At 44.1% G+C, this 26,713-nt stretch overlaps 1 protein-coding gene and 1 long non-coding RNA gene across 2 annotated transcripts in view; one reads left to right on the top strand and one right to left on the bottom strand.

The window, feature by feature from the left end:
- Positions 1-26,713, bottom strand: part of tdrd1 (tudor domain containing 1) — a 44,356-nt gene that overhangs the window by 12,028 nt on the left and 5,615 nt on the right. The window contains exons 5-15 of the mRNA XM_060037281.1: positions 25,092-25,206; positions 24,407-24,485; positions 23,251-23,355; positions 16,551-16,751; positions 16,164-16,307; positions 12,769-12,937; positions 12,146-12,229; positions 9,166-9,342; positions 7,735-7,842; positions 6,414-6,584; positions 5,741-5,998 (exon numbers count right to left, since the gene is read on the bottom strand). Of these exons, the coding sequence (XP_059893264.1) occupies positions 5,741-5,998; positions 6,414-6,584; positions 7,735-7,842; positions 9,166-9,342; positions 12,146-12,229; positions 12,769-12,937; positions 16,164-16,307; positions 16,551-16,751; positions 23,251-23,355; positions 24,407-24,485; positions 25,092-25,206 (1,611 nt within the window). The remainder of the gene's footprint in view (positions 1-5,740; positions 5,999-6,413; positions 6,585-7,734; positions 7,843-9,165; positions 9,343-12,145; positions 12,230-12,768; positions 12,938-16,163; positions 16,308-16,550; positions 16,752-23,250; positions 23,356-24,406; positions 24,486-25,091; positions 25,207-26,713) is intronic.
- LOC132446209 (uncharacterized) lies at positions 11,133-11,693 on the top strand. The gene is made up of 2 exons (XR_009522793.1): positions 11,133-11,351; positions 11,562-11,693. It is a non-coding gene; the product is annotated as an uncharacterized LOC132446209 (long non-coding RNA).

Below are 26,713 nucleotides of genomic sequence, written 5' to 3'. Positions count from 1 at the left end.
GGAAATGTAAAGTTGATGGCAGGCCTCGACATTAACGGTTGCCCGCTTGCCCGGGGCAACCAAAAGTCATATTTGGGCAAGTTGAGATTGATTTCTGGTTGCCCGAACGGGCAAGTGGATTTTGGGTGGATGTTAATATAAAGGCTATCTATTCAAATGTTTTTAGAAACTGCAGAACAACCTTTTTTGCCGCAAAATAACACAAAATATAGGTATTTGCAATTGATCAGCGCGCCGTCGTCTCTTCTCGGAAAGCGAGTTAACAGACACGCATCGCTTCAGTGCGAATATAGCCCCGCCTTCTGTCACTCGCAGTGCGGTCTCTGGCAGTGATTCGAAGGTGTTGGCTAAAGGTTAGCCAACAAAGCTAGCATCGCAAGTGCAGCGCCTACGCGAACGGTTTAGGTAGAAGGAAAATGGAGTAGTGATGGAGGAGTGCAGTTTGGAAGTACTTTGGATTGAGGCAAATTACCAAGGAAAGTCACATGCAAGAACACGGTTTTGGGTTTCATAACTGTGCACATGCACAGCAATAGCGATCTTTTTCACGAGATTGTACCCTCACAAACCATATATTACATGAAAGCTGAGCCTCCACTTATTCCAACAGTCCAAACCATATCATTCTGTGACTAAAACTCGCAAATAACAACTTAAGAAGAAACGTCCCATTTTCTTTTAACAGCCAAAAATGAAGTATTACCTTTGTGATTTTTGTCCACAAAGTTGATTCTGGTCGAATAAAACCACCATAAACAGATAACCCAGTGTCTGGGCCAAATTTTGCAACTAAACAAGGTATTTTCAATCAATGAATAAGAGAAGGTTTCTTAGGAAATAGGTAAATTGCCTTCAATCAGAAAACATATTCTTCAGCGCAATCTAGTGGCCATATGTTTATTTGCGAGTGTTTGGCTTGGTGCATTCGAATATATTTGCCCTGAAATTTAAATAGAGGTGTCAAGTGTCAAAATTGTAAGATATCTACCTTTATTTGTGTCTCATAGTAAGACATCGCTCCCAAATGATAACGACCAACTGATAATTATTTCAGGTGGAAATGTTATCTTCCACTTATGCTGTGTTCCATGGCTTTATTCACTTTGACCTATCATCCCCATTGAATATTTCACTTGCACAACAATCTTTCTTTTGGCACAAAGATGACATTATCGCCCTTGCAGTTGTGGAGATACTCTATTTACTTTGGGTATGTTCTTTCCTGAAAAAAACTTTCCCCCTGATATCGAAAATGGTATAGAACAGGGGTTTTCAAAGTGTGAGAGAGTGAGCCCCCACTCAGAGAAAAAAAATTCACCCCCCCCCCCCCCACATTTAAAACATCTCTGATCATAATTTTAAAACATTTGAAACATATTTTTGAAACATTTGAAACATATTTTTGAAACATATGTTTTAAACATTTTAAACGTTATTCTGAAACATTACATCTTTGTGCGTTTTTAAACACATTTCTTAACACAATTTAACAACTTTATCTAAGCAATGAAAACAGCTGAAAACGAAGCGGTATGAAACTAAAACTGATTCTGAAGAAATTTTAAATGATATCGAAATTCTGTTTAGATATTATAGAAGATACAAGTGTGTAGATTCGTTAAATGGTTTGCACAAAGATAAACGGTTGAAAATTGATTTAGTTAGGTTACTTCTACAGTTGAAGTGCGATTGATGATTTGAATCATCGACTTTCAGGTTTTTCTTCGGGTTTATTTTTTTCTCACGTCGCGCCCCCCCTGAAGAACTCTGGCGCCCCCCAGGGGGGGCGCGCCCCACAGTTTGAAAACCACTGCTCTACACCATTGGTTCTCAAAGTGCGGCCCGCGGGCCAATGGCGGCCCGAAAATTGTACCGGCCTACATCATCAGTTGTTGACAACTTGACAACTGATTTGATTGGGTTGTCCGTTGCCGGGCAGGTTTCAAAAAACATTCGGCTCATGTTTCCAAAGACGAAATAACATAATACAGATAACGGATCGCTAGATAACACTTGTTTTTACTTTATATTTGTATTGTATTGAATTGTTTAATCGAATTTAGCTAGTAAACTGAGTGTTTAAAGCAGGTTTCAAAAAACATTCGCACTTATGTTGCCGAACACCAAATAACGGATCGCTAGATAACACTTGTTTTTACTTTATATTTGTATTGTATTGAATTGTTTAATCGAATTTCAATTCAATTCAAAGTGTTTATTGTCATATGCATAAATGAGACGTTCTCAGTTGTGCAATGAAATTCTTCCTTTGTTTCCACAGACTGAATGCCAAGATTTTTTTACAAGATAGATAGAACAAATAATACATTTAAGTTAAAATAAATAAATAAATAAATAAAACGGAATGGTGCAAATCCAAGAAAGCCAAAGTGCATGAGCAATATGTAAACAGCTGCGGCAGTCCTGAGGTAGAATACTCCTTAACAACAGACTCCTATCTGTTGTTAAGGAGTCTGAGGGCAGTGGGGAAGAAAGAGTTCTTTAGTCTTGAAGTTTTGGACTTCATACTTCTATACCTCCGTCCTGAGGGTAGAAGTGTAAACAGTCCATGCTGGGGGTGGGTGGGGTCCTTGAGAATGGTGGCAGCTCTCCTGTGGACTCTGCAGTGGTAGATGCTGATGATCCTCTCTGCAGTCTTTACCACTCTCTGCAGTCGTCTGCGGTTCAAAGCGGAAGTGCTGCCGTACCAGACGGTGATACAGCCGGTCAAGATGCTCTCAACAATGCAGCTGTAGAAGTTTCTGAGGATCTCAGGCGACATGCCAAACTTCCTCAGCCTCCTCAGGAAGTACAGCCGCTGTTGGGATTTCTTAACCAGCTGTGTGGTGTTGAGTGTCCAAGTGAGGTCGTCGCTGATGTGGACGCCGAGGTACTTGAAGCTGCTCACCCTCTCTACTTCAAGCTCCCCGATGAACAGTGGCCGATGAGGACTACTTTTCTTCCTCAAGTCCACTATCATCTCTTTGGTCTTGTCCTTGTTGAGGGTGAGGTTATTGTCCTCACACCATGACACCAGACTGGCCACCTCCCTCCTGTAGGCCGCTTCGTCCCCGCCCGTGATGCGTCCTATCACTGCGGTGTCGTCCGCAAACTTCAGGATGGTGTTGTCTATGTGGGAGGCGACACAGTCGTGAGTGAACAGGGTGTAGAGGATTGGGCTGAGCACGCAGCTCTGTGGCGTGCCAATGTTTGTGATGATGCTGGCTGAAGTCCTATTTCCAATCCTGACAGATTGGGGCCTGCCAGTCAGAAAGTCCTGGAGCCAGTCACAGATGGTGGGGTGCAGACCTAATGTAGACAGTTTGTCTGTGAGTTTGTGGGGGATGACTGTATTGAAGGCGGAGCTGAAATCCACAAAGAGCGTCCTGATGTAGGAGTCTTTATTTTCCAGATGGGAGAGGGAATAGTGGAGAACAGCAGCGACAGCATCAGAGGTGGACCTGTTGGGCCGGTAGGCATATTGCAGGGGGTCCAGGGTGTCTGGTATTCTGCTCTGAATGTGGGTCAGCACCACTCTCTCAAAGCACTTCATAATGATTGGAGTGAGTGCTATTGGTCTGTAGTCATTCAGGCAGCTTGGTGGGCTCTTCTTTGGAACAGGGATGATGGTTGTGGTCTTGAAACAGGAGGGAACTGTGCAAAGGCTGATGGAAAGGTTGAAGATGGATGTGAGAACATCAGCCAGCTCGTTGGCGCATGCTCTGAGAGCTCGCCCAGGGATGTCATCTGGTCCGGCTGCCTTGCGAGGGTTGATGTTCCTCAGGACTCTGTGTACCTGTCCTGATGAGACGGTTGGTGGGGGGGAGAGGGGGAGGGTGCTTCTGGTGTGTGAGGGCCTCCTCTCTGTGGTGGGGCTGGAGGTCTCGAAGCGGGTGTAGAAGGTGTTGAGCTCATCCGGCAAGCTGTCTGTGGAGCTGATGGTGCTGGTGGTGGTCCTGTAGTCAGTGATGTGCTGCAGGCCTTGCCACATCCGCCCGGAGTCAGCAGTGGAATAGAAGCCATCCAGCTTCACTCTGTACTGCCTTTTGGCTGCTCTGATGGCTTTTTCCAGAGCATACTTCGCAGCTTTGTACTCCGTCTCATTGCCTGATTTAAATGCAATAGAGCGAGCACGCAGCATGTGGCGTACCCGACTGTTAATCCAGGGCTTCTGGTTGGGAAACCTCTTGACTTGTATGGTGGGCACGATGTTGTCAACACAAGTGCTAATATACCCAGTCACATACTCAGCATAGTCCTGTATGCTGACAGAAGAGTCCTCCAGTGTGGCTGCAGCTTTAAACATCCCAGTCTGTCTGAGCAAAACAGTCCTGCAGGATGCTCTCAGTGTCTGGTGTCCAGAGTTTGACTTGTTTAGTCACAAGGTTTGTCTGTTTCAGCCTTTGTCTGTATGCAGGATACAGGAACAAAGAGATGTGGTCTGAGTGCCCGAAGTGGGGGCGGGGTGCGGCCCTGTAGGCACCACGTATGCTGCTGTAAACATGATCCAGTGTGTTCTTATCATGGATGGGAATATCCACATGTTGGAAAAATTTGGGGAATACAGTCTTTAAGTTGCAGTGGTTAAAGTCGCCAGCGGCGATGAACGCAGCATCAGGATGAGCTGTCTCGTGCGCGCTGATGACGTCATAGAGTTCGCTGAGCGCTGCCGTGGAGTTGGCGCGTGGGGGGATGTAAATAGCAGCCAAAAACACAGCAGTAAATTCCCTTGGTAGATAGTAGGGACGGCATCTCAACAGTAAAAACTCCACATCTGGCGAACAATGCTTATGCACAGTCCGTACATCTCCACACCACGAGTTGTTGATAAACACACACACTCCTCCCCCTTTGACTCTACCGGAGGCTGCAGTCCGGTCTGCTCGGTGTACGGAGTGAGTCTGTAGCTGAAAGGCGCAGTCTGAGACTTTGTCTGAGAGCCAGGTCTCGGTGAAGATTAGAGCGCAACACTCTTACTTCCCGATGAGTTGTAATCCTGGCCCTTAGCTCGTCCAGCTTGTTTTCCAGAGACCGCACGTTAGCTAGCAGGAGGCTGGGTAGCGGTGGTCGGCTAGCGCGGGCTTTTAGTCTAGCATGAAGCCCCCCCCTCTTGCCCCGCTTGTGTCGGCGTCTCCGACGCGCTATCCTGGGGTCAGCTAGCTCGCTTGAGCCTGGTGATTCGGGGTCTTCCCGGGATTGATGGTGGTTGTGATGGTGGTTGCCGCGGTAACGGATAATGTTTTGTAGCTCCTGTGGTATGGAGCCACTAAAATCCGAAAGGCTGTGTGTGCTGTCGATTTCCAGCAATGCCTGTCTGCTGTATGTTAGCAGTGCATGGCATGCAGGGAAAGTAAAAGTAGAAAAAGCAAAATACACAAAAAAAATAAGAAAAACTCGGCATTCAACGGCTAGAGTTTAGCTAGTAAACTGAGTGTTTGAAGCAGGTTTCAAAAACCTGTCTTGTCACGCTCAATGAAGGAGTGCAATGAACGAGCATGAAAGTTCGCGAATGTTCAAGAACCTTCCTACGTCATTCGACGCGATCGCCCGTTGCCAGGCAGGTTTGGAATTTGTCAACAACTGATGACGTAGGCCGGTACAATTTTCGCCCCCGGTACAATTTTAACGTGACAGCGGCCCTCAGTCAAATTTTGGGTTCCTAAATTGGCCCTCAGTTGTCAAAACTTTGAGAACCCCTGCTCTACACCAAGAACCACCACCCCCACAACCAGTGTCCTACCCTCGGCTGCTGCTCCCTCCGCTCCAGGGGCGTCCGTGTCCCCCGTGTCGGGGGGGCTGGTGGCAGCAGCAGCGTAGCCCATGGAGATCAGCAGCTCGGCCACGTCGGCCTGGGGGTCACTGGCCTGGTCCACCATCCCCACCAGGGCCGTGCCCTTGCTCTCCCCCACGATACGCACACTCAGGATGCGGTTGCCCAACATCTGCTGCAGGACCAAGGTGCAGTCGTCGTCCCAGGCCTCCCGGACCGGCTGCACTCCTGACGGGGCGAGGTCGGAGTAGAGGGGTTAGTGGTGAGGGGCGGGGTTAGAGATGAGGGGCGGGGTTAGACATGAGGGGCGGGGTTGGACATGAGGGGCGGGGTTGGACATGAGGGGCGGGGTTGGACATGAGGGGCGGGGTTGGACATGAGGGGCGGGGTTGGACATGAGGGGCGGGGTTGGACATGAGGGGCGGGGTTGGACATGAGGGGCGGGGTTGGACATGAGGGGCGAGGTTGGACATGAGGGGCGAGGTTGGACATGAGGGGCGAGGTTGGACATGAGGGGCGAGGTTGGACATGAGGGGCGAGGTTGGACATGAGGGGCGAGGTTAGACATGAGGGGCGGGGTTGGACATGAGGGGCAGGGTTAGAGATGAGGGGCGTGTAGTGTGGACCAGTGTATTTTCAGTACCTGCTAGGGAACAGGGGATGGCCTGCATGGGCAATGCTAGCAGAGGGGCACTGAGCGGCCGCAGACGCCCGAGCTCCACCTCCTCCGTGTTCCCAAAGTCTATATAGCCCACACAGACCCGATCCTCTGAGGAGTATGCCAGAACCTGGGCCCGGTACCACTGGTTGTCATCTGGGCATAAAACAGTCAGAAAACAACAAAATACACAAATGTTGGAGGCTCAATGAATGCTAGTATGTATGAATGAATGAATGAAATGTATGAATGCACATGTTTAAATGTGGTCGATAGTGTTTAAATATGGTCGCTAGTGTTTACATGTGGTCGATAGTGTTTAAATGTGGTCGATAGTGTTTAAATGTGGTCGATAGTGTGTAAATGTGGGCGAGAGTGTTTAAATGTGGTCGATAGTGTTTAAATGTGGTCGATAGTGTTTAAATGTGGTCGATAGGGTTTACATGTTTAAATGTGGTCGATAGTGTTTAATTGTGGTCGATAGTGTTTAATTGTGGTCGATAGGGTTTACATGTTTAAATGTGGTCGATAGTGTTTATATATGGTCGATAGGGTTTACATGTGGTCGATAGGGTTTACATGTGGTCCATAGTGTTTAAATGTGGTCCATAGTGTTTAAATGTGGGCGATAGTGTTTAAATGTGGGCGATAGTGTTTAAATGTGGGCGATAGTGTTTAAATGTGGTCGATAGTGTTTAAATGTGGTCCATAGTGTTTACATGTGGGTGATAGTGTTTACATGTGGTCGATAGTGTTTACATGTGGTCGATAGGGTTTACATGTGGTCCATAGTGTTCAAATATGGTCGATAGTGTTTAAATGTGGTCGATAGTGTTTACATGTGGTCGATATTGTTTAAATATGTTCTTTTCCCTCACTCTCCACCTCATCCCTAACTCTCCACCTCAAGCTGGTGTGTAGTGAGCGTTCTGGCACCGATTGGCTGCCGTGCATCACCCAAGTGGGTGCTACATATTGGTGGTGGTTAGTGAGGTCCCCCCTTCACTTTAGGCGTCTTTGAGTGTTATTAATTATTATTATTCTTCATGTTTAACCTCTGTTTTCCTTTTATTCCTAGTCTGTTTTACATAGTTTTGAATGATGACTATATGCTCTGTAAGGTGACCTTGGGTGTCTTGAAAGGCGCCTCTAAATTAAATGTATTATTATTATTATTATTATAGTAATAGAGAGTAACAGCTATCGATTGAGGCTAACAGAGCTGTCAATTAACCGGGTAAGTGATGACTAGTAATGGAGGGTAACAACAAGTGATCATGGCTAACGGACAGCTTTCTGGGTTTACCTGAAAACTGGGAGCAGCAGACAGTGCCAGGGGCCGGTCTGAAGTTGAGGCTAGCTGGGATCGGACTGCAGTGGTCTCTGAGGTTCTTCTGAAGTTCCATGATCTCACCTGAAAAGCAGTCAGCCCCAAATGGAGTAATTGGAGGAAAAAAGAGTGCATGGCCAAATAAAGCCAGCCCTTCTCTGATGGTTAAATAGTGGATAAAATCAAGACTGTCCTACTCTACTGATGGCTATCCAGCCCTACTCAAAAGGACTTAAGAAAGACTGGCCTAGCTCTACTGTGAGGGTTAGGTAGAGCTAAAGCCTGGGGGGCGCCAGAGTTCTTCAGGGGGGGCGCGACGTGAGAAAAAAATAAACCCGAAAAAAACCCTGAAAGACGATGAATCAAATCAGTCGTACTTCAACTGTAGAAGTAACATAACTAAATCAATTTTCAACCGTTTATCTTTGTGCAAACCATTTAACAAATCTACACACTTGTATCTTCAATAATATCTAAACAGAATTTCGATATGATTTAAAATGTCTTCAGAATCACAGTTTTAGTTTCATACCGCTTCGTTTTCAGCTGTTTTCATTGAAGACGTCAGCCCATTCTGATACACCTACTTCGAGACATCGTAACTCATTCCTTTTTCACCCGTTTACCATCGTTCAAACCATTAAACAAATCTACACACTTGTATCTTCAATACTATCTAAACGGAATTTTGATAGCATTTATACTTTTTTCAGAATCAGTTTTAGTTTCAAACCGGCGTCGTTTTCAGTTGCTTATAATAATTTAGGTCACCATAGCAACGCCGGTAAACAAACCCCGCCGAATAGTCGAATCTCTGGACTGAAAAGGCAGATCTGATTCGACTCAGAAAATTCAGAGTCTGGGACCCTGAATGAATCTGTAAACTGGCAGTTTACACAGATTAAGATGTGCAAATGTATTTAAAAAAGGTTAAGCTAAAACATGCTTAGATAAAGTTGTTAAATTGTGTTGTTTAAAAACACAAAAAGATGTTGTAATGTTTCAGAAATATGTTTAAAAAATATGTTAAAAAAATTGTTTCAAATGTTTCAAAAATATGTTCCATATGTTTTAAAATTATGATCGGAGATGTTTGAAATGTGTAAAATAATTAAAATAGCTTTCAAAACACAGGTATTTAGAAATAAAAATTGGGGGGAGGGGGGCTCAGCTGAATTTTTTTCTCTGAGGGGGGGCTCACTCTCTCACACTTTGAAAACCCCTGCTGTAGACAGTAAGTGAACCGACTTCACATTGCCGTCATCTTAAGCGAACCCTTCAATAAGAACAAGAGCTTTTAGTAGTTCCAATGATAGATTCTGCATCGATATATACTCGTATCGGCGGATACTCAAGTTCAGGAATCGGAAAGGAAAAAACTGGTATCTGAACATCTCTAGTACTTACTGGCATTGTCCACCTTCTGGCAGATCATGTCGACGGGGGAGCGGACCTGGGTGACCAGGGCGGAGAAGCAGTCTCCCACGCGCTGGCTCAGGGGCTCCGGGGGACAGGCCTCTGTATTCTCGTCCTTCCCGCTGGACTGACGCCTAAAGTTCTCCAACGACGCGCTAACCAAGCCGTCTGAGACACCAACAACACAATACATCCAATGGTAACCAAACTGTAAATTTGCGGTGATGTTGGTTCAAATTTACCTATGGGATTTATTAAACGCCAATACTTTGCAACTGAGGGTCACAGCACTGTTTAAATAAAATGAAGAAAAAAAAAAAGATACCCATCTATCTATGACCCTTTCTGACCGTTTTCAAAACCGAACCACAAAAGAGCATCACATTAACCCATTTATGCCTAAAACGCCTGCTAAAATCCTATGCTATTCTAGGAAAAAGAACCTAATTTCCTGAGGTTTTTCTGAGAAAATAGTAAGAATTGTCAACGTCTACATAAACCTTAATATCTAAGCCTCTGGAGCAGTGTTGTTTTCGTCAGGCAAGACGAAAACGAAAATGACGTCGTCAGACCCCTTTTTTCCATGACGAAAATGAGACTAAGACGAACGTCACCAAAGCCATATAAAGACTAAAATGTGACGAAAAATGTAGACATTTTCGTCAGACGAGAACTAGACGAGACTAAATTGTTAGTGAGTGGACGAACAAAGTTTCAAAACATGCTTTTTTCCCGCCAACTATAATATGCGTGCAATGTCAATCAAGAGCTCAGACATCAGAAATGGAGCCAGCTGCTTGTCCTAACAGTCACGCCCCCATCACACACTAAAAGCCTCGCTCGCGCGCAGCTGCGCCTGCACGCACACGGCAGTGCCGTGTGCGTAGTTTTCGTCGGACTAAAACTAGACTAAAACCTTTTGAGTTTTCGTCAGACTAAAACTAGACTAAAACTTTCAAAGATAGAAATTACTAAAATGGGACTAAAACTAAGAAGCATTTAGTCAAAAAGACTAAGACTAAAACTAAATCTAAAATGCCTGCCAAAAACAACACTGCTCTGGAGCACCTAGAAACATGAAATAAAAAGCATTTTAAAGGTAAGAACTACAGGTTTTATTAAAACATGCTCCCTGAGCACAACCATAACAGCAACATTTTAAAAACATTCTCAAAACAAGATTAAGAAGAAAAAACTGTATAAATCAATGATATAAAATACAACAAATAACATTTTAACCAAAGCATTGTAAAGGCACACCCCTGACCTGCAGATCCAGCAACAACTTCACGCTGGTGTAAAAGTTGTCCATGTAAACACACAAGTTTGACCCAAAATACGGTTTAGCCAGGTATGACACAATCCGGTAAGCCAGGCCTGTCTCGGTCTTGCCTGCAATGGCCCCTGTGTAAACTTGAAAATTGTTTACGTAGCCTGTATTGCTCTCTGCCATGACCCACACCTTTATCCCCCACTTCACCGGCATCATGGGGAGGTACTGCCGGAAGGCAAGGCGTCCCTTGTATTTTACCATGGACTCATCCACGCTCACAAACCCATTGACCTCATAGAGGGCCTGGAACTGATGCAAGAGGAGGTCCATGAACCGCTGGATCTTCCACAGCTTATCGGATTTATCCAAGGCAGGGTCCAAGTTATCTTCTAGATGGAGATATCTGAAAATGCATACATGACAAAGAATTTGAGCCTGACATTTATTTCCATCATTGTGTTTATTTGTATTATGTTATTTATAGTATTTATATTCATAATTGTATTACTATTTATTCATTATTCCATTATTGTATTTATAACTAACATCATTGTATTTATTCAATATCAACCATCATCACCATTAGTAATTGCTATAGCACCGCTATCATTACTGGCCATTCCGTTTTCTAAGAGAAGAGAATGGAACTCGGAAGAGAGCACAAGAAAAGAAAACATAAATATTTACCTCCAGATCAGTCGAAACGGTCCCTTGACATTTGTTTGGTAGAGCCACTTAGTTTGTCTCCAGTAATCGCGGCGTGCTGGTAGCTTTAAAATTCCAAAGCAAAGACACAGCCCGAGGAATGTTTTCATTTCTATTTTCGGGACCGGGGTCCACTTGAGGTCGTGGGGGTCTGAGCTCGTACCTGTTGCGCGTACCGATTCGTTTCGGTCAATAACTTGTCCCACAGCTGATCGGTAAAGATCCTGGAAAACACATCGAGTGGGCTAGCATCCAAGGGGATCGGTTGTTTCACCCCCGGTGTGCGAGAGAATGTCTTTGTTTTCCGAGGCTGGTAATTGCCGGTTCTCCAGTCCACCTGGAATCCCCGAAAGTCATCCTCCTCCTCTCCTTCGGTGTCCAAAAATTCCCACTTCTGTGCCCGATCCAGTGGATCAACCGGCACAAAATCATTCTCGTCCTCATTCTCATACTCAAATCCCTTGAATTCTATGACAATATCACTGCCATCGCTATCAAAATCCTCCATGTTCATTGCTACTTCTCGGTCGCCAGCTAGACGCGTCGCTAAAAACAAACATAGAATATCGCGTGGCTATATGATTGATTGACGTGATTTTCAGCCAACCAAAGTTCGTTTTGGTGGTCTCCTGATCTTTACCAAAGCCTTAAGACCCACCCCATGTGTATTTTTAACCAACCAGAGTGAGTTATATGCTGCATTCGTCATGAAAACAGCACGTGTACAAAATGCTGCGCTACGCAGCAACCGGCAGGAAAGGCTATGTTGCGCTACGCAGCAACCGGCAGGAGGGGCCATGCTGCACTACGCAGCATCCGGCGCCAATGGGTTAATAAACAGTTTCAAACTCCAGACCAAAGAGTCAGTTTGGAAAGGTAAATATCGTAATTTATATTCAAAAGTAGTTCAACCACAGCACCCGAAATGTCCATCTAAATAAGCTGTAACTCAAACTAAAAGCTTGTTAAATTCTTTATTAATTCAATACTTACGAATTTCTTTTTCACTTGGCTTTGCAGCGACCCCTTCGTGTGTGGCATATCCCTGGTCGACCAGAAAGCTGCTCAGCCTCTTGCCTAGTCGCAAAGTTGAGATGGAGCAGTAAAAAATAAACAATGATTCATTTATCCGCTAGTCTTTATGAAGGGATGAGAAAAAAGGTTTAAAGCAAACATTTCAAATGTAAGTTTGCGGACAGTAATTTTTGTTAAAGGTATACCAGCAGGTATATTTTCTATGGGTGCCCTTACCAAGATGCATCAAAACGCCTGTCCAGAACCATTTATATGAAGCAGTTAATTCCAGGGACCAGGCCTTATTCGCTTCACCTGTCACTATTGTAGGACCTCTAAAAGAGCTTATTTTTGCCATGAAAGGCTGAGATTGTTATTATACATTATATATTATTGCAGATCCAAGGGAATAGTCTGTTTTGAAATAAAACTGGGAATATTGCCGAAAGGTGACAAGTTTACACCCCAGAAACCTGAAATCGAAACTGCATGATCTGATATCTTGGAAGTCTGCATTTCTCCCAAAACCACCATATGAATAACGGGCATGCCCAGGTGGACTCCTGATCCCCTGGTTGGGCAACACTGCAGAACATACTCACCTACAGCAGTGACTATCATCTCAACCACATGGACCCTCTCACTCTGCACCACGTCCAGCACATGGAGGGTGACCACCTGCTCGGTCAACAGTTGCTTCACGACCGCACAGCATTTGCCTGTCCAGATGCCAGACACCGGCACTACCCCGGCAACAGAGCACTCGGTAGCCTATCAGAGCAAAGGGGCGGAGCCGTTGGTGACAGTAATGTTCCCAACAGAAAATGGATTCCGGTGGCCGCCATCGAAAAGGGGCTTCAAGGCTGGGCGATCAAGAATGTTGCGGGAACATATATTGCATCACTTTTTTAGAAAGTTCGATTTCCATCCATTTTACTTACGCAGATCAAATACGATTTTGGAGTCATGGGCAAAATGGTTCTTATTCTATTTCTCAATGGATGCAAGTGTTGCCTTGTCTGGCCAGCGTTTCTTTTCCAAATAAGGTTGCAGCCTTAAGACATTCAACAAACTCCAGCAATCCGAGTATAGCTCAAAGTGATTTTTGTTCTGGGCTTGAAATTGAATTTTTCACCTGGTACCAGGGCTGGACGAAATCCATATAAAATATCCATCTCAATATAGCCGATATACATTTAACAGCATCCATCACTGACTGGGAGCAGCTCCCTGAGTCAGTGCATTGCTTTAAAGAGGACATATCATACCACCAGGTGTGAGTGTGATAAACCTTACAAGCCATTTCGAAAATCTGCCCCATATGACATCACTAGTGGGCGTGTCCACCTCAGGGCTCCAGACTAACTTTTTTCACTAGGAGCACTGTGGCCCCTAACTAAAAATTTTAGGGGCGCAACCAGAATTTTTAGGGGCACACACCGTTAATCAACATGCCAACCAAATATTCACATTTCTACAAATGTTCACTGTATTACTAATAACTATTTTGATAATAGATGCAGAAATTACAATGTGCCGTTTCAAATTCAGTGTCACATTTTATTGTGGTTCTTATTTATCCCAACGGTTTCCAGGTTTGCGCATGCATGCGTTCGACAAGTACTGAAGCGACAGTTTCACGGGATTGCGCCCGCTTGCCAGGACGCTGAGCGTCCTCTCTGCCCGCTCGCCTCTCCATTGAGAATGCATTATCAGGCCCGACAAACGCCTCCCGTGTGAAAAGCCCTTTATGGCACCTGAAGCAGATTCCTGCACTGGTTCGGGTGACCCTCACAATTTGGATGAAACGAGTCGGGTCAGACGGTTTTGCGATTGCGAGCGAGACTTCACTGGTGCTGGATATGTTAATCAGGAGCGGAGGAGTCAACTAAAACCGTCAACAGTGGATGATGTGCTTTTTTTGCACAACAATCTAAAGCACCAAGCCAAACACCAGATAGTGTAATTCCCATCTAATGTTTCTAATTTTCCATCGGGTGCATCAATTTATAGCGGGTCTGGTCGGGCTAAGTATTGCGGGTAGGGGCGGGTGTGGGGTTTGTAAAATAAGACCCGTGCAGGACTGACTTGCACACTAGCCGAAAGTCGGAAGAACGAGTCAATAGTTTGCTTGCTCAATGTAAACGCACGTAGCATGTTGTGAAATCTTTCTCCTTCGCAGACGTTTACGCACGCTCGATAATCTCTAGGACCTTCCCCTAGCCACTAACATTCCATAATCTTCTTACACTCTTTGGCTTGCTAAAGATTCTGGATTGATTGACACGCCCCTTCCACATTTAGGGCCCTATCTTGCATCCGGCGCAAGTGACTTAGTCACTGGCGCATGTGTCGTTGCTAGTTTACTACTGGCGCAGAGCGTTCTTTTCCCACCACCGCCACTCGCCGGTAAATTAGGGATTGATCATGCGCCCCAAGGGGCGGTTCGGCGGAAGGAGGAGGCGTGTTCTGGCGCAAACGGTATTTTGCCGTTTCTGAATACCATTGCGCTACTGACCAGGAAATACCTGGTTTAAAGTCAGTGGCGCGTTGTTCAGATGCTATTTTAAGGGCGCATGCATACATGCGATGCATACGGATTGCTTGTGCACCTCACGCATACACTTTGCTTCTCTCATCTACCTAGCCGCACATTCTTGGGAAATTATTTGGGAAAGAACAGCTGATGCAGCGGTAATAAGTTGTACTTTTAAATCAATGCATCTGCAAACACCATACAGCAAACACATATTTTCTTGACAGACATCGTGTAGGCCTACATGCCCATAACTTTTAGGATTGATGAGTATTTGATCGTGAAAAACATTGTTTTACCGCGAGTGAGTGTTAAAAAGAATGAATGAATGCGGGCGCGCGTGTGTGCTCTGTTTAAACACACGCAAACTAAACACGTAACGCATAATACAATCAATGGCAATGTCTATTACCGCGGGGACACATGCATATTAGGATAGCATACAATACTGATAAGAAACAATGTTTATAATGTATTGCGTATATCATTAAATAGAACCACAGTTACCGCATATCATATGTTATATCATATACGTTTTCTTTGCCGAAATTTATTTGAGGACTCAGTATTTCTGAAGTTGTGGAAGAAAACCCCTTATTCCATGTGTGAATTAGGCCATATTATTTGGCAATAAACTGAGCCATTTGCAGTTTGAAATTCATGTGCATCTGTCTCATCGGAGACTGCAGACGCGCTGTCAAAATATCAACTCGTCCGATTCAAATGCGCTCATGGCTCTTAAAGGGGATGGGAGCTGGCACTCTCATTGGTTTGTTGGACGTTACGCCCAAACCACACCTACGGGTAACTAGGCTGCTTCAGACCAACCCTTTTGACACTTGCGCCGCGACGCAAGTGTAATTTATCCGCCTGTAAAATAGCGATAGCGCCGTAGAACCGCCCACAAAGCTACTTGCGCTTTGCGCTTCCCACTTGCGTTTCAGACCGTTAAAATAGTGTAAAAATAAAAGGGGCAAATTTAGATGGAAAATCTTCTCAAATTATGGTCGCAAAATGCGACCATTTGGTCGCAGTCTGGAGCCTTACACCTAGATGTGTACTGGATAGATCAGTCTACCAGCCTACCAAGTTGACTGAAGTAAACGTTGCTCATCTATCCAGCACAGTTCTAGGTGGACACGCCCACTAGTGATGTCATATGGAGCTAATCAGACTCACACCTGGTGGTACAATATGTCCCCCTTAAGGCAGGCACATGCACGAAGCGTCCCACAAAAAGTTGTAGGAAATCCCCACACGGGATTCCCAGTAATGCGAGCGCCGTTAAGGTAATTTTGTCTTCAAGATGATCCCCTGACCGGGGCTAGGTGACGCATGTTTCCTTGTGTTCATTGTGCTTTAAGAGGCGTCTAGTGCACCTCTTAAAACACAATGTTTGAAATACTGAAATCCTTAGTGAGAATTTCAACACGGTGGTGAATGGTGTGTGCTGGCTCTTACGCAGGGAGGGATGTGCCCGAGTCTTGGATCCAGAGGTCTTATCCTGGCCACGGGAACATCCTCCTCGTTGCCAAAGTCAATGTACAGGATGCTGGCAGTCTTCTGGTCCACGGGTACCAACTGGACCAGGCCTCGGTACCATTTCTAAAAGGAATAGGATAGAGTTGGCAGTACTAAACATGTGCCAGTTACACAAAAACCTGCGTTACCTCTTGAGTAACTTCAAATCAGTCACAGTGAACATGATTCTATCCGACAGCATGGATTTTATTTTTCTTAACGCTAAAGTGAATCCATGAATTACTTCAGCTAGCTCAAGCGTCTCGTCTCACCCCCCCTGGGCGCACTATGCCAGCCCTGCTAACTGGGTCTGGACACGCCACTGACCATATCCAGGGAGAACTGGACGGCGCAGACCTCCCCCTGGTCGGGCAGGTAGGCAGAGGCGGGCAGGTAGGCAGAGGCGGGCGGCCAGGCCCTGGAGGCGTTCTGCAGCTCCAGGCTGACCGTCTGCAGGTCGGCCACCAAGCCACGGTTCTGGACGTGGACGAAGAACCGGCCCGGGCTGTGCGTCTCCACCACCGCCACCTGGGTTCAGAACACCTTTATTAGTTCACTCTGGTTGGTTCATACTTCAGTTTATCGTATTGTTGCTTGCCCCCCTTATGTCCCCCTCTGGTTAGTGATTTACTGCATTGTGTTTTAATTTTCTTTAAATTTGTACTTTGTTCATGTTTATTTTTTTTAACTTCTATATAAATATTACTACTATGCTAAACCTATCTGTTTTGTGATGGTGCCGTTCGAACATATCTGGTCACTCAAAGCACTTCTTGGATGACAAGGAAGGTACACAACTACATTCAACCCTCGTACATTAAATGACGGTAAGGATGCAAACACATGAAGAAAACTAACCAAGCTTAAAAAAAATAAAACATAAATTGGCAATATTATGATCAGTGTGGGGAACCGCACTACGGAGTAACAACACGTCAGAGTAACAACACGTCAGAGTACTCAGACTACCCTTTTGTTGTAACAATATACAGTGTTTCCCCTTTTTTTTTTTCGCTCGCAATTTTTTTCGGTTCTCTCTAAGAGCACCCTGCCAGGAGGTTTCTATGTGTCTGCCGGCACCAGAAGGGTGTACATACAGTACATTTGTGCACACTAATGAGCAGGGGAAATATGGAGAGATTGAACGTATTACAAGAATAATCTTTGAAACAATTATTTAACCAAAAATATATTATATCAACAACCACCCTATACAGTAAAATCACAAAACACAAATACCACAACAGTCGAAAAGGTCTGTGCCTCCAACCAATGCATCTTCCCACTCCCTCCCCTCTCCCCGCCGCGCGCTGCCTGCCGGGCGGTGGTGCCTCGCGGCAACAGGCGGCAGGCAGCGCGCAGTTCATGTACTTCAGGGAGTCAAAGTTCCTTTCCCCCAATTCCTTCTCAACCATGGTTGAGATAACCCCAACTACAGTCTCGTTGTGGAAATACAAGAGACGTCAAAGAACCGACGTGTTAAGTGCAATAACACCAAACACTTGCGTTACAGTGTGTACACACACACACACACACACACACACACACACACACACACCCCCACCCACCCACCCCCACCCCCACACACTCGTGTCTCATTGGGGGCCAAATTCTCTGGGCGGGCAAGGCAGAGAAAGGGGAGGAGCTTAGATCCTTTATGACGACATATGGGACCACATTCCAAATCAGTGCGCTTGAGCCTCCGTTTTTTCCCAAAGGAAAAAAAACACCTAGTGCTCGTTTTACACCGAACCCAAGTTTTAGCCACTGGGGGACCATAGGCAGGCTAGGGGATAGGGATGGGCCGAAAGTCGATTCTATCGACGATAGATGGATTCCATCGTCGATCGTCTCAATTTGCCGATAAAAAGGCGATAATTTCTTTTAATAATTAATTTTTTATTATTATTTATTTTTTTAAACAGCGCTGTGGTAGCTATTTTTACAACTTAAAAAGCCCCGCAAAATTGTAATTGAAATTAACTGGCACAGGTGGAAAACATACTATGTAGCGCTGACATGCCGTATTCACTCACTGCTGCGAGGAGAGGGGAGGGGCTGGAAACCTGACATCACGAAATGACATCACACCCCGGTCACAGCTGTGGTACATGAGCTGTGTTCGAAATCGTTCCCTATTCACTCACTCACTATTCCCTATAGTGTTCATGATATAGTGCACTACATAGGGAACGAACAAACGAGAATTCGGACACCACGCTGAACATATCTCAACGTCATTTGCTTCAGTAAATGCGCCGGGTATTTGTGTGACGCAGACAGATGCGCCCACATCATGTAAACAAACCAGGCACTCTCGAGGAAAGCTGGAGGTTGCATCGATGTTGAATGTTACATTTCCTTGAACAAGGTTTTTCTTACTCATTTTGAATGTTACATTTTCTATGTTAAATCCCAAACAAATTGTTGACATTTCTAAACGAAAGCCGGAGACTCCCTCATTAAAAGTATTCGTTTTCGCGGTTATTCAGCTTCTTCTCCTCCAGAAAAACACGACCGCATTGCATTGTGGTATACAGGAGTAACACGTAGGGAACATCATATGTACACTCGAATTTTGGGTATTTAAGTGCATTATATAGTGTATGAAATTAACCAGTGAGAATTCAAACACTACAAAATGGCGAGCACCCTATATAGTGCACTATATCCGTGATAGGGAACGATTTCGAACACAGCTACGAGCTGCGTGTTATCATGACAGCGCCGCTGGCACCGACGTATCGAAAGTTAAATCAGCGGAGGCTCACGCTGGTCCAAGGGGAAGACCATCGTTATTGTTTTTAAGAAAAAATTTGAAAAATAAAACCGAGATTTTTTTTTAAGTGATAAATTATTATAAATAATTATTAAATTATTATAAAGTTGCCCCCCCGATAGTATGGACTATCTGCGATCACTAGGGGGCGCTAACGGACGATGGAAGCTGGTAGACGATTGCCCAACCCTACTAGGGGAACTCATATTTGTTAGAAAACCTCATAAAGTGAGATTTTATTGCCATGGGACCTTTAAAAGACAGTGTTTCTGTTTCTTTCCTACTTCTTGGCAGCCAACTGCCTACTGCGCATGTGAAGCTCAGCTAGCGATATTATTAACAGATATATATTAACAGAGCGCATGTAGATCTACATCTGATCATAGCTTGGTCGTACAGCCTATTGTTTCACCATACATCAAACATTGAGTGTAAGATTAGGGGTGTGCCAAAATATCGATACTACGACATATCGCGATATTTCGTCTTGCGGGACGTTATCGATATGCTGACGCCAAATATCGATATCCCATGACATGCTATTTTATGTATTCTTTAATATAGGTATTAGTGGGCAACTAACACAGTATTCAAAGACGTTCCCGAAATTCAGCCGTGGTGCAGAGTTACAGCCACTCCGAGCCAGTCGCACATTGAGCTTCCCCCAAATGCGCTGTTTTGGTGTCTGTAGCTATAATGCAAATGAGGAGGAGCGAGGCGGGTCAAGGAGGAGGGTGGGGGTGTGGCCCTGAGCAGCTTGCAGCCACGGTACCATGCGCTCTGTTTACAGTGGATGTATCGCAATGGCGAGGCGCACACAGCCTTTAGCGTTCTGTAAATATTCTAGAACACACGGGAGTCCTGGAGCTCTATATCAAAATATTATCATATAGCCTACATAGATATCTATATCATATAATATATATTATAACCGCCAAAAGATGTGTGAGCCGATATTATGAATCTCAAACGACCGCGTTGGGTTCTCCGACGTTCCTGGTTCTTCAACGTCCTCATCAATGTGAAGTAGACTGAACCACGACAAGGAGGAGAAAGGGATCGTTGCCGGGCAGCGCTTAGGCACCTCCGCCTCCGGCGGTGGTCCCTCAGCAGAAGAAGAAGCTGAATAACCGTGAAAACGAATACATTTAATGATGGAGACTCCGGCTTTCGTTTAGAAATGTCAACAATTTATTTGGGATTTAACATAGAATATTTAACATTCAAAATGAATGTTAAATATCCAGCTTTCCTCGTGAGTGCCCGGTTTGTTTACATGATGTGGTTGCATCTGTCTGCGTCACACAAATACCCGGCGCATTTACTGACGCAAATGACGTTTAGAAATGTTCAGCGTAGTGTCCGAATTCTCGTTTGTTCGTTCCCTAAATAGTGCACTATATCATGAACACTATATAGGGAATAGTGAGTGAGTGAATAGGGAATGATTTCGAACACAGCTACGGTGTGCGCAACTGTGCATGTGCGGCCGCAGCATGTTCCACACATGCGGTCCTCTACTTAATATGTCCGTATGGAAACTCGTTCGGTACGCCTCCGTACCGAACAGAGCACCCCGTACCGAAACGGTTCAATACAAATACATGTACCGTTACACCCCTACTATTAATGCAGGCTATATGGAAAATACGCCGACTTTGGCTCAGCCTGGCTCCGCCCTCTTCCGCTACGTAGCTAAGGTGGCTGCCGTTGAGTACGAAAAGTGAACATTGCCACACACTTCGCGATTTGACAGTTTTCATTACTTATTTTCGCCCGATCTGAGTTCCTATGTATATTTATGTGTTCCTATGTAATACTCAAACTTAGACTAGTAAGTACGGATGGTATGGATATTGGAACACAGCGATGTAATCATGAAGCGGACGAGGCCACGGCGAAGTCTGGTGTGGGACCATTATGATTTAAAAAATGACTTCTTGGGGAGCACTATAGGCCTACCACTCAAGGCGAGGTTAGCATCGAAGCAGAAATAAAGAACTTTCTGAGCCCCTGGATTGTGGAAAGTTGTTCCCCCGCCTTGCCAAGTTAGCACGGATGTATTTGTGCATCACGGCAACGTCGGTCCCCTCAGAGCGGGTGTTTTCGGCGGCTGGACTGACGGTCACCAGGCTGCAGTCGCGTCTGACCCCAGAGCATGTCAACATGCTCATCTTTCTGAACAAAAATCCGTAGACTGGTGGGTTAAGTTATAACATGATTGTTTTTTTGATATTATTGTTATTCAGACCTGCAAACTCCTCAGAAGAAAAAAGGTAATATACATTATTGTAATATACAAATAACACTAGTCTGAGCGTGACTTAACAAAACTCAGCATACTTTATCAAAAATCAATGTCAAAACATCCTTGAGGCTTATAAAAAATATTTTATTTACAACTGTCACAATTTTTTTATTATTATTATTTTTACTTATTATTGGAGAGACAAAAACAATTATTATTCTGTGAAGTTGATGAATTGTCACTTTTAGGTTTTCTACCCAGTTACCAAAAAAAGAAACACTTATAGTATGCGCTGTGGCAAGCACATGGTTTGCATGTGTTACTTCGAAGGCAAAAAAAATCTAAAATACAAGAAAACACAAAAACCTACATTCAACCAGTGGGGTATGGCCCCTGACTCTCTGAGGAGGTAGGCACCTCCAGGTACCCCCTCCATGCCAGGGCGCCCTGAATTTATGTTTATTAACAGCTCCTCCACCGGGGTCAAGACAATTTGAGGGCCAGATCCAGTCTACCGACTGTCGGCCTTTTCACGATTGGCTTAAAAAAATTGCTTATTTAAATTTATACCAAGCTTATACCAAGCTTACCAGTTTGTATGTTTTTTATACTTCATTTTTATACTTGATCCGCTGACCGCTTGGAAGCCATCGGAGTACATCTTTTTTTAGAAGAAAGGGGTTATGTGGTAGGATCTTTAAGAATGCTTAACTGGGATATTTATATATTCATGGCTCAAATATTAACGATCATGCTTTTGACGTGTAACTAACGCATTTACGCGGTCAGCGATCCGCTGCAAGGCTTTGGTTCTCCGGGTTGCAGAGGCTTTAGCGTTGCCTTTTCTTGTGATAATGTCCTTCTCCTCGTCATAGCTCCCCAGGAGAACCTGAAGTTCCATTTCATTGAAATAAGCGGCCCGTTTCGCCATTTCGATCAGGGTTTCCATGATCCATACATCACGTCTTTTTAGGTTTGGTGGTGACGCGCACAACCGTGTTAACCAACCCCGAGTTGGTTGAACTAATGCATAACCGCTGCTGTGGAACCGAAAACTCTGGGTTAGTCGGCACTGGGTAAATCAACCTAGAGTTCAGCGTTAACTCAGTGTTTGTTAAACCTCCGTTCGTGGAACACCCCTCTAGACGAGTGTTTCGCAAGCTCTCTTGCGTTGTTTGGCCGCATGCATGCCAGGCGTGCCGCCTCATCCAATGGCGAGCTCAGTTGGCGCTGTGTGCTTCAAGATTCTGATTGGCCCAGAGAAATGTCAATTATAAGAAAGATTCTGAAGCAAGTGCTGAGATTCCGATTGGCCCAGAGAAATGTCAATCATAAGAATTATCCCCCCCCCCCCCCAAAACAAAACTCTCCGGTTCTACACGATTCACGTGAATGACCAAAATGACCAAGAAAACGGCGATTGTCGCCGAAAAGCGACAAGTTTGCAGCTTTGGTTATTATTTTGGGAAGAAATTAGGGTTGTTTATTTTTAGTTATGTTTATGAGCACCGGCTTCGAGCTGCATGCTCCGTTGCTTAGAGCAGAGTGGCGCATAACTATTGAACTGATCAGGTTTAACTGAGTTGTTCATCTAATAATAAAGATCCCAATGAGGAAAACACGCTGCATTTGTATTTTCATTTCATTTTTAATTTTATTTTTAATGTAAAATATTAACGATTAATCGAATAATTGATCGTTAATACTGCCGACGATCGACTAAGACAACTTAATCGAATGCCCATCCCTATTGCTCACATATGCATACTACAGGATTACTGCTGACATTGGAAATCGAACCCAGTGCCTCTCAGATGGGAGTTCTACACACCAACCCGTGGATCCTCCAGTATCCTACCTCACAGTCAAAAAGTTCATACACCGGTTTAATTCTTGCTCAAAGGCAAAGCAAAATAAAACAGAGTAAAAAAATATCAAATCTCAATAAGTGATGTATATAGTGGGTGGAAGGGCTTTAGATACAGGTCATAATTATGTACCTCCACTTTTGATCCTACAGCCAGGTTCTTCTTCTTTAGATCCACTAAAAAAACCTTGGGGCAGATGGCCGCATTACTGGCACCCACCGCTGATGCTGTACGGAGCTGATTAATATGAGCACAGAAACAGACAATTTGTTCATTAAACATGCGCTTTGACCCAAACTCAATTACAGGGAATATAGACAGCTGCTAAACCGCTTCGCCGCAGGTATTAGCAATAATATTTCTTTATGTTTTAAAACTTATCTATTATTGGATACATAGTTATTTATTATAGCAAAGCACAAATACACCACAGCGATGAAAGAGCTATTGAACCTGAACACATATACTTGAACACATATACATATACTTCAAATACTTTTTTTAAACATTGTAATTTCTTATCGGAACTTAAGGTTGGGTATGGAATTCCAGACCCACAGAGTGGCATTAGACGGTAAGTACGTCAATCAAACGGGCGTACTGCACTACCGCCTCCGCCTCCCCCTCCCCCGCACGACCCCTTCGTGCACGTACTCAACCCTCGTGACCCAGACCAAGCTTCTGTTTGTTGTTATCCTGCGGTAGCTAATGGCTCGCTCGTGCATGATTGCGCGTCCATGTACTTGGAATGGGTGGAGTCAGAGTCAGCGTTGAAGGAGAGGGGGTAGGACCATTTGAGTTGTGTGTTTTCAAAATCTGCTGGCGTTTCGCAAATCCCATACCCAACCTTTAACGAAGGAATCTTACAATTTTTCACCTTACTAAAAAAATACCATAATTAAGAGGAAAGAGTTAAATCCTATGTTTTCGCTAGTCTCCCTAATACCTCCCATCATAATGCTCATACACAGTGATGGTACTACAACAGTATTGCAGAGGGTTGCAAGATTCCCTTCAAGGACTCAAACAAAAACACTTATTTCTAGTGTCCAGATTTCATCTTAATACAGTGGGTTCACTGACACTTTATGGATGTTGTGTCTTGCAGCAAGTTAACGATGCTACAGAGTGTTCCCCTGTTGCAGACCATGATTAAGTTAATGTTTCCTCTCGGTAGATGAGACCCAAACACCCTCCGATTGAGACTCAAGAGCTCTTTAGCTGCTCTCGGATTGGATTTAAACTGTATTTATTTGTTCCTGTTCCTGTAAGATAATTGAAAATGGGCGATCTTTACCTCTGGCTGGGTTTGGGTCTGACTGGGTCCATCCACTATCTGTTGACATGGGATCTCCTTGGCCTTCTCACTAAACAACACAAGTCATCATTTTCGGAAAAGCATGTAGGGCTGGGTAAAAATATCGATTCATCAATGCAATGCAATTTATTTGTTCTCGATTCAATTTCGATTCAGAATTTTTTTGAAATCGATTTCGATTAAAAAAAAAAAAAAAAGGAGCATACTCAATCACTATAATCTATAAGCGAGTACTAAATGTACATGCCCTTTTACATTTGTCCATTTTATGATTATTACTTTTATGCTGCAAGTTTAGCTCAGGAACAATACTATACAATGGTGTATTAAATGTTTGCTAGTTAAAGCATAATGAAATGGTCAATTCATTTTGAAATGGTTAATTCTAAATAATATTTAGGTATTTTTGTTATCTGCACGTATTGAATCGATATCGAAGCAATTGGATCAACATCAAATCAATATAGAAATCGAATTAAGACCTAAAGAATCGAATTGAAAGGTACCTGGCAATACCCAGCCCTAGTGCTACAAGTACCTTGTTGCTCAATGTTATAGTCAGCGTTCAAATGGTCATAGTTTATTAAAGTTCCGTGGCTGACTGTCAGACGTGACTTTATGGATAAATAGGCCTGAGACCAGAGCCTGGGCTTACCCTTCATTTTTAGCGGTCTTGGAGAGGCACATGTGTCTGTGGGCCTTCCAGTCCTCTTGGTGACACAGAGCGGAGCAGTAGAAGGTCTTTATGCAGCCATTACACCGGAAGGTTCCTGCAAAACACAGTACGTTGCTTAGACCTCCATAGAGGCACGTGACTTTAGGGATAAAGAAGGTATATCCATATTTTGAAAATATCCAACTATTAAAATGATGTCAATGACAACTGCTGTATATTCTCAGGACATGTTATCTTGACAGATGTGGTATAGTATATTGCATATACACTTTGAATGCTTGGTTACGTTATACTGCAATCATTTTTGCGATAAACATAACAGACTGGTCCTGATGCTTTATATTCCTGCTCTTAAAATATATCGACAGCAGGAAGCGAAGGGACAATCAGCAACGAACGTCCCAGTAGGTCTAGCAGTCTTAACGGATGGCCCGCGACAGTGTTTTCCCAAGATTTTATTTGTAGCAGTGGTGCTGTGAGCTGGTAACCTAAACCTTTGAAAAAATACCTTTAAATGGTTACTTCTGGTGAGAGTTTTTGGGGGAAAATGTAGATTGAGCTTCCAAATATGACATAACCAACAGAGTCAAGGTATCTGCTGAGACCAGATCATTGTGAAAATATGCCTTGAACTTGGCAGAAACTATTTTTATTTTTCTCAATATTTGTTTCCACCTTTTTCGGTTTGTACCACCAGGCCTGAACAATTTATAGGGGAAACCCTGAGCATTAGGGATGGGCAAAACGATTATTTTCCGGGAATCAGTTCTTTCAGTTCCGTTCACTACCACGATTCTTCCGTTTGAATCGTTTGTTAAGTCAGATTACGTCATTTGACAGGGAATCCAACAGGTGTCTGTCTGCACCCCCCCCCCCCCTCGCTTTAAGTATTGGGTACGCCCGCCAATTAAGGCTTTTTCAAAGCCTGCCCTACCATAAGGGTACTGTCGGCGGTCGAAACGCCAGCCGTTATTGAGAAAACATATAAAGTGCTTGCATGATATTGAAGCCTACAGCGATCGTTAGTTAACTTGTGTGGCGGTGCCTTGTCATTTGTTTACCCATGTGCCATGGCAACGCGATTGCTACCTGCTGTAGTACTCTCATTGGCTGAATCTTTTGAGAACGTTTTAGACTCAATCGATATAAGGTTGCGGGTAACGGGGAGACGGAGCTCTGTTCGTTTGTATATTTTATTTACCGGATTTTTTTTTGGTTTTATGTTAAAAAAAAAAGAATCAAAGAATCAGTTCTCTTGTTTAGGAATCAGTTCTCGTCGTTCACCTTCGGGATTAGTTTGTTGTAAACTTATCGCAACCGACCCATCCCTACTGTGCATACATTATATTAACAAACAAATATACATGTTTTCATATGTAGGGTTGGGTATCGAACAACGGTGCCATTTGGCACCGACCGAATTATGTCGGTCCGAGTATCGAATTGTTTTGGAGAAAAAGGTGCCAAATTTCGATACTTTACGGTAGACGACGCAAAAGCTTTTATTTTATTATTTTTTATCTATCGCAGCCAGCCAATCACTACCGTTGTTGTTGTATACAGGCGACTTGACTGACAAATCAGCATGAAGCTATTTGGGT

The sequence above is a fragment of the Gadus macrocephalus genome, chromosome 18 (genome assembly GCF_031168955.1).
Source record: "Gadus macrocephalus chromosome 18, ASM3116895v1".
Lineage (NCBI taxonomy): Eukaryota > Metazoa > Chordata > Actinopteri > Gadiformes > Gadidae > Gadus > Gadus macrocephalus.
This window is presented reverse-complemented; position numbering and strand designations above follow the sequence as displayed.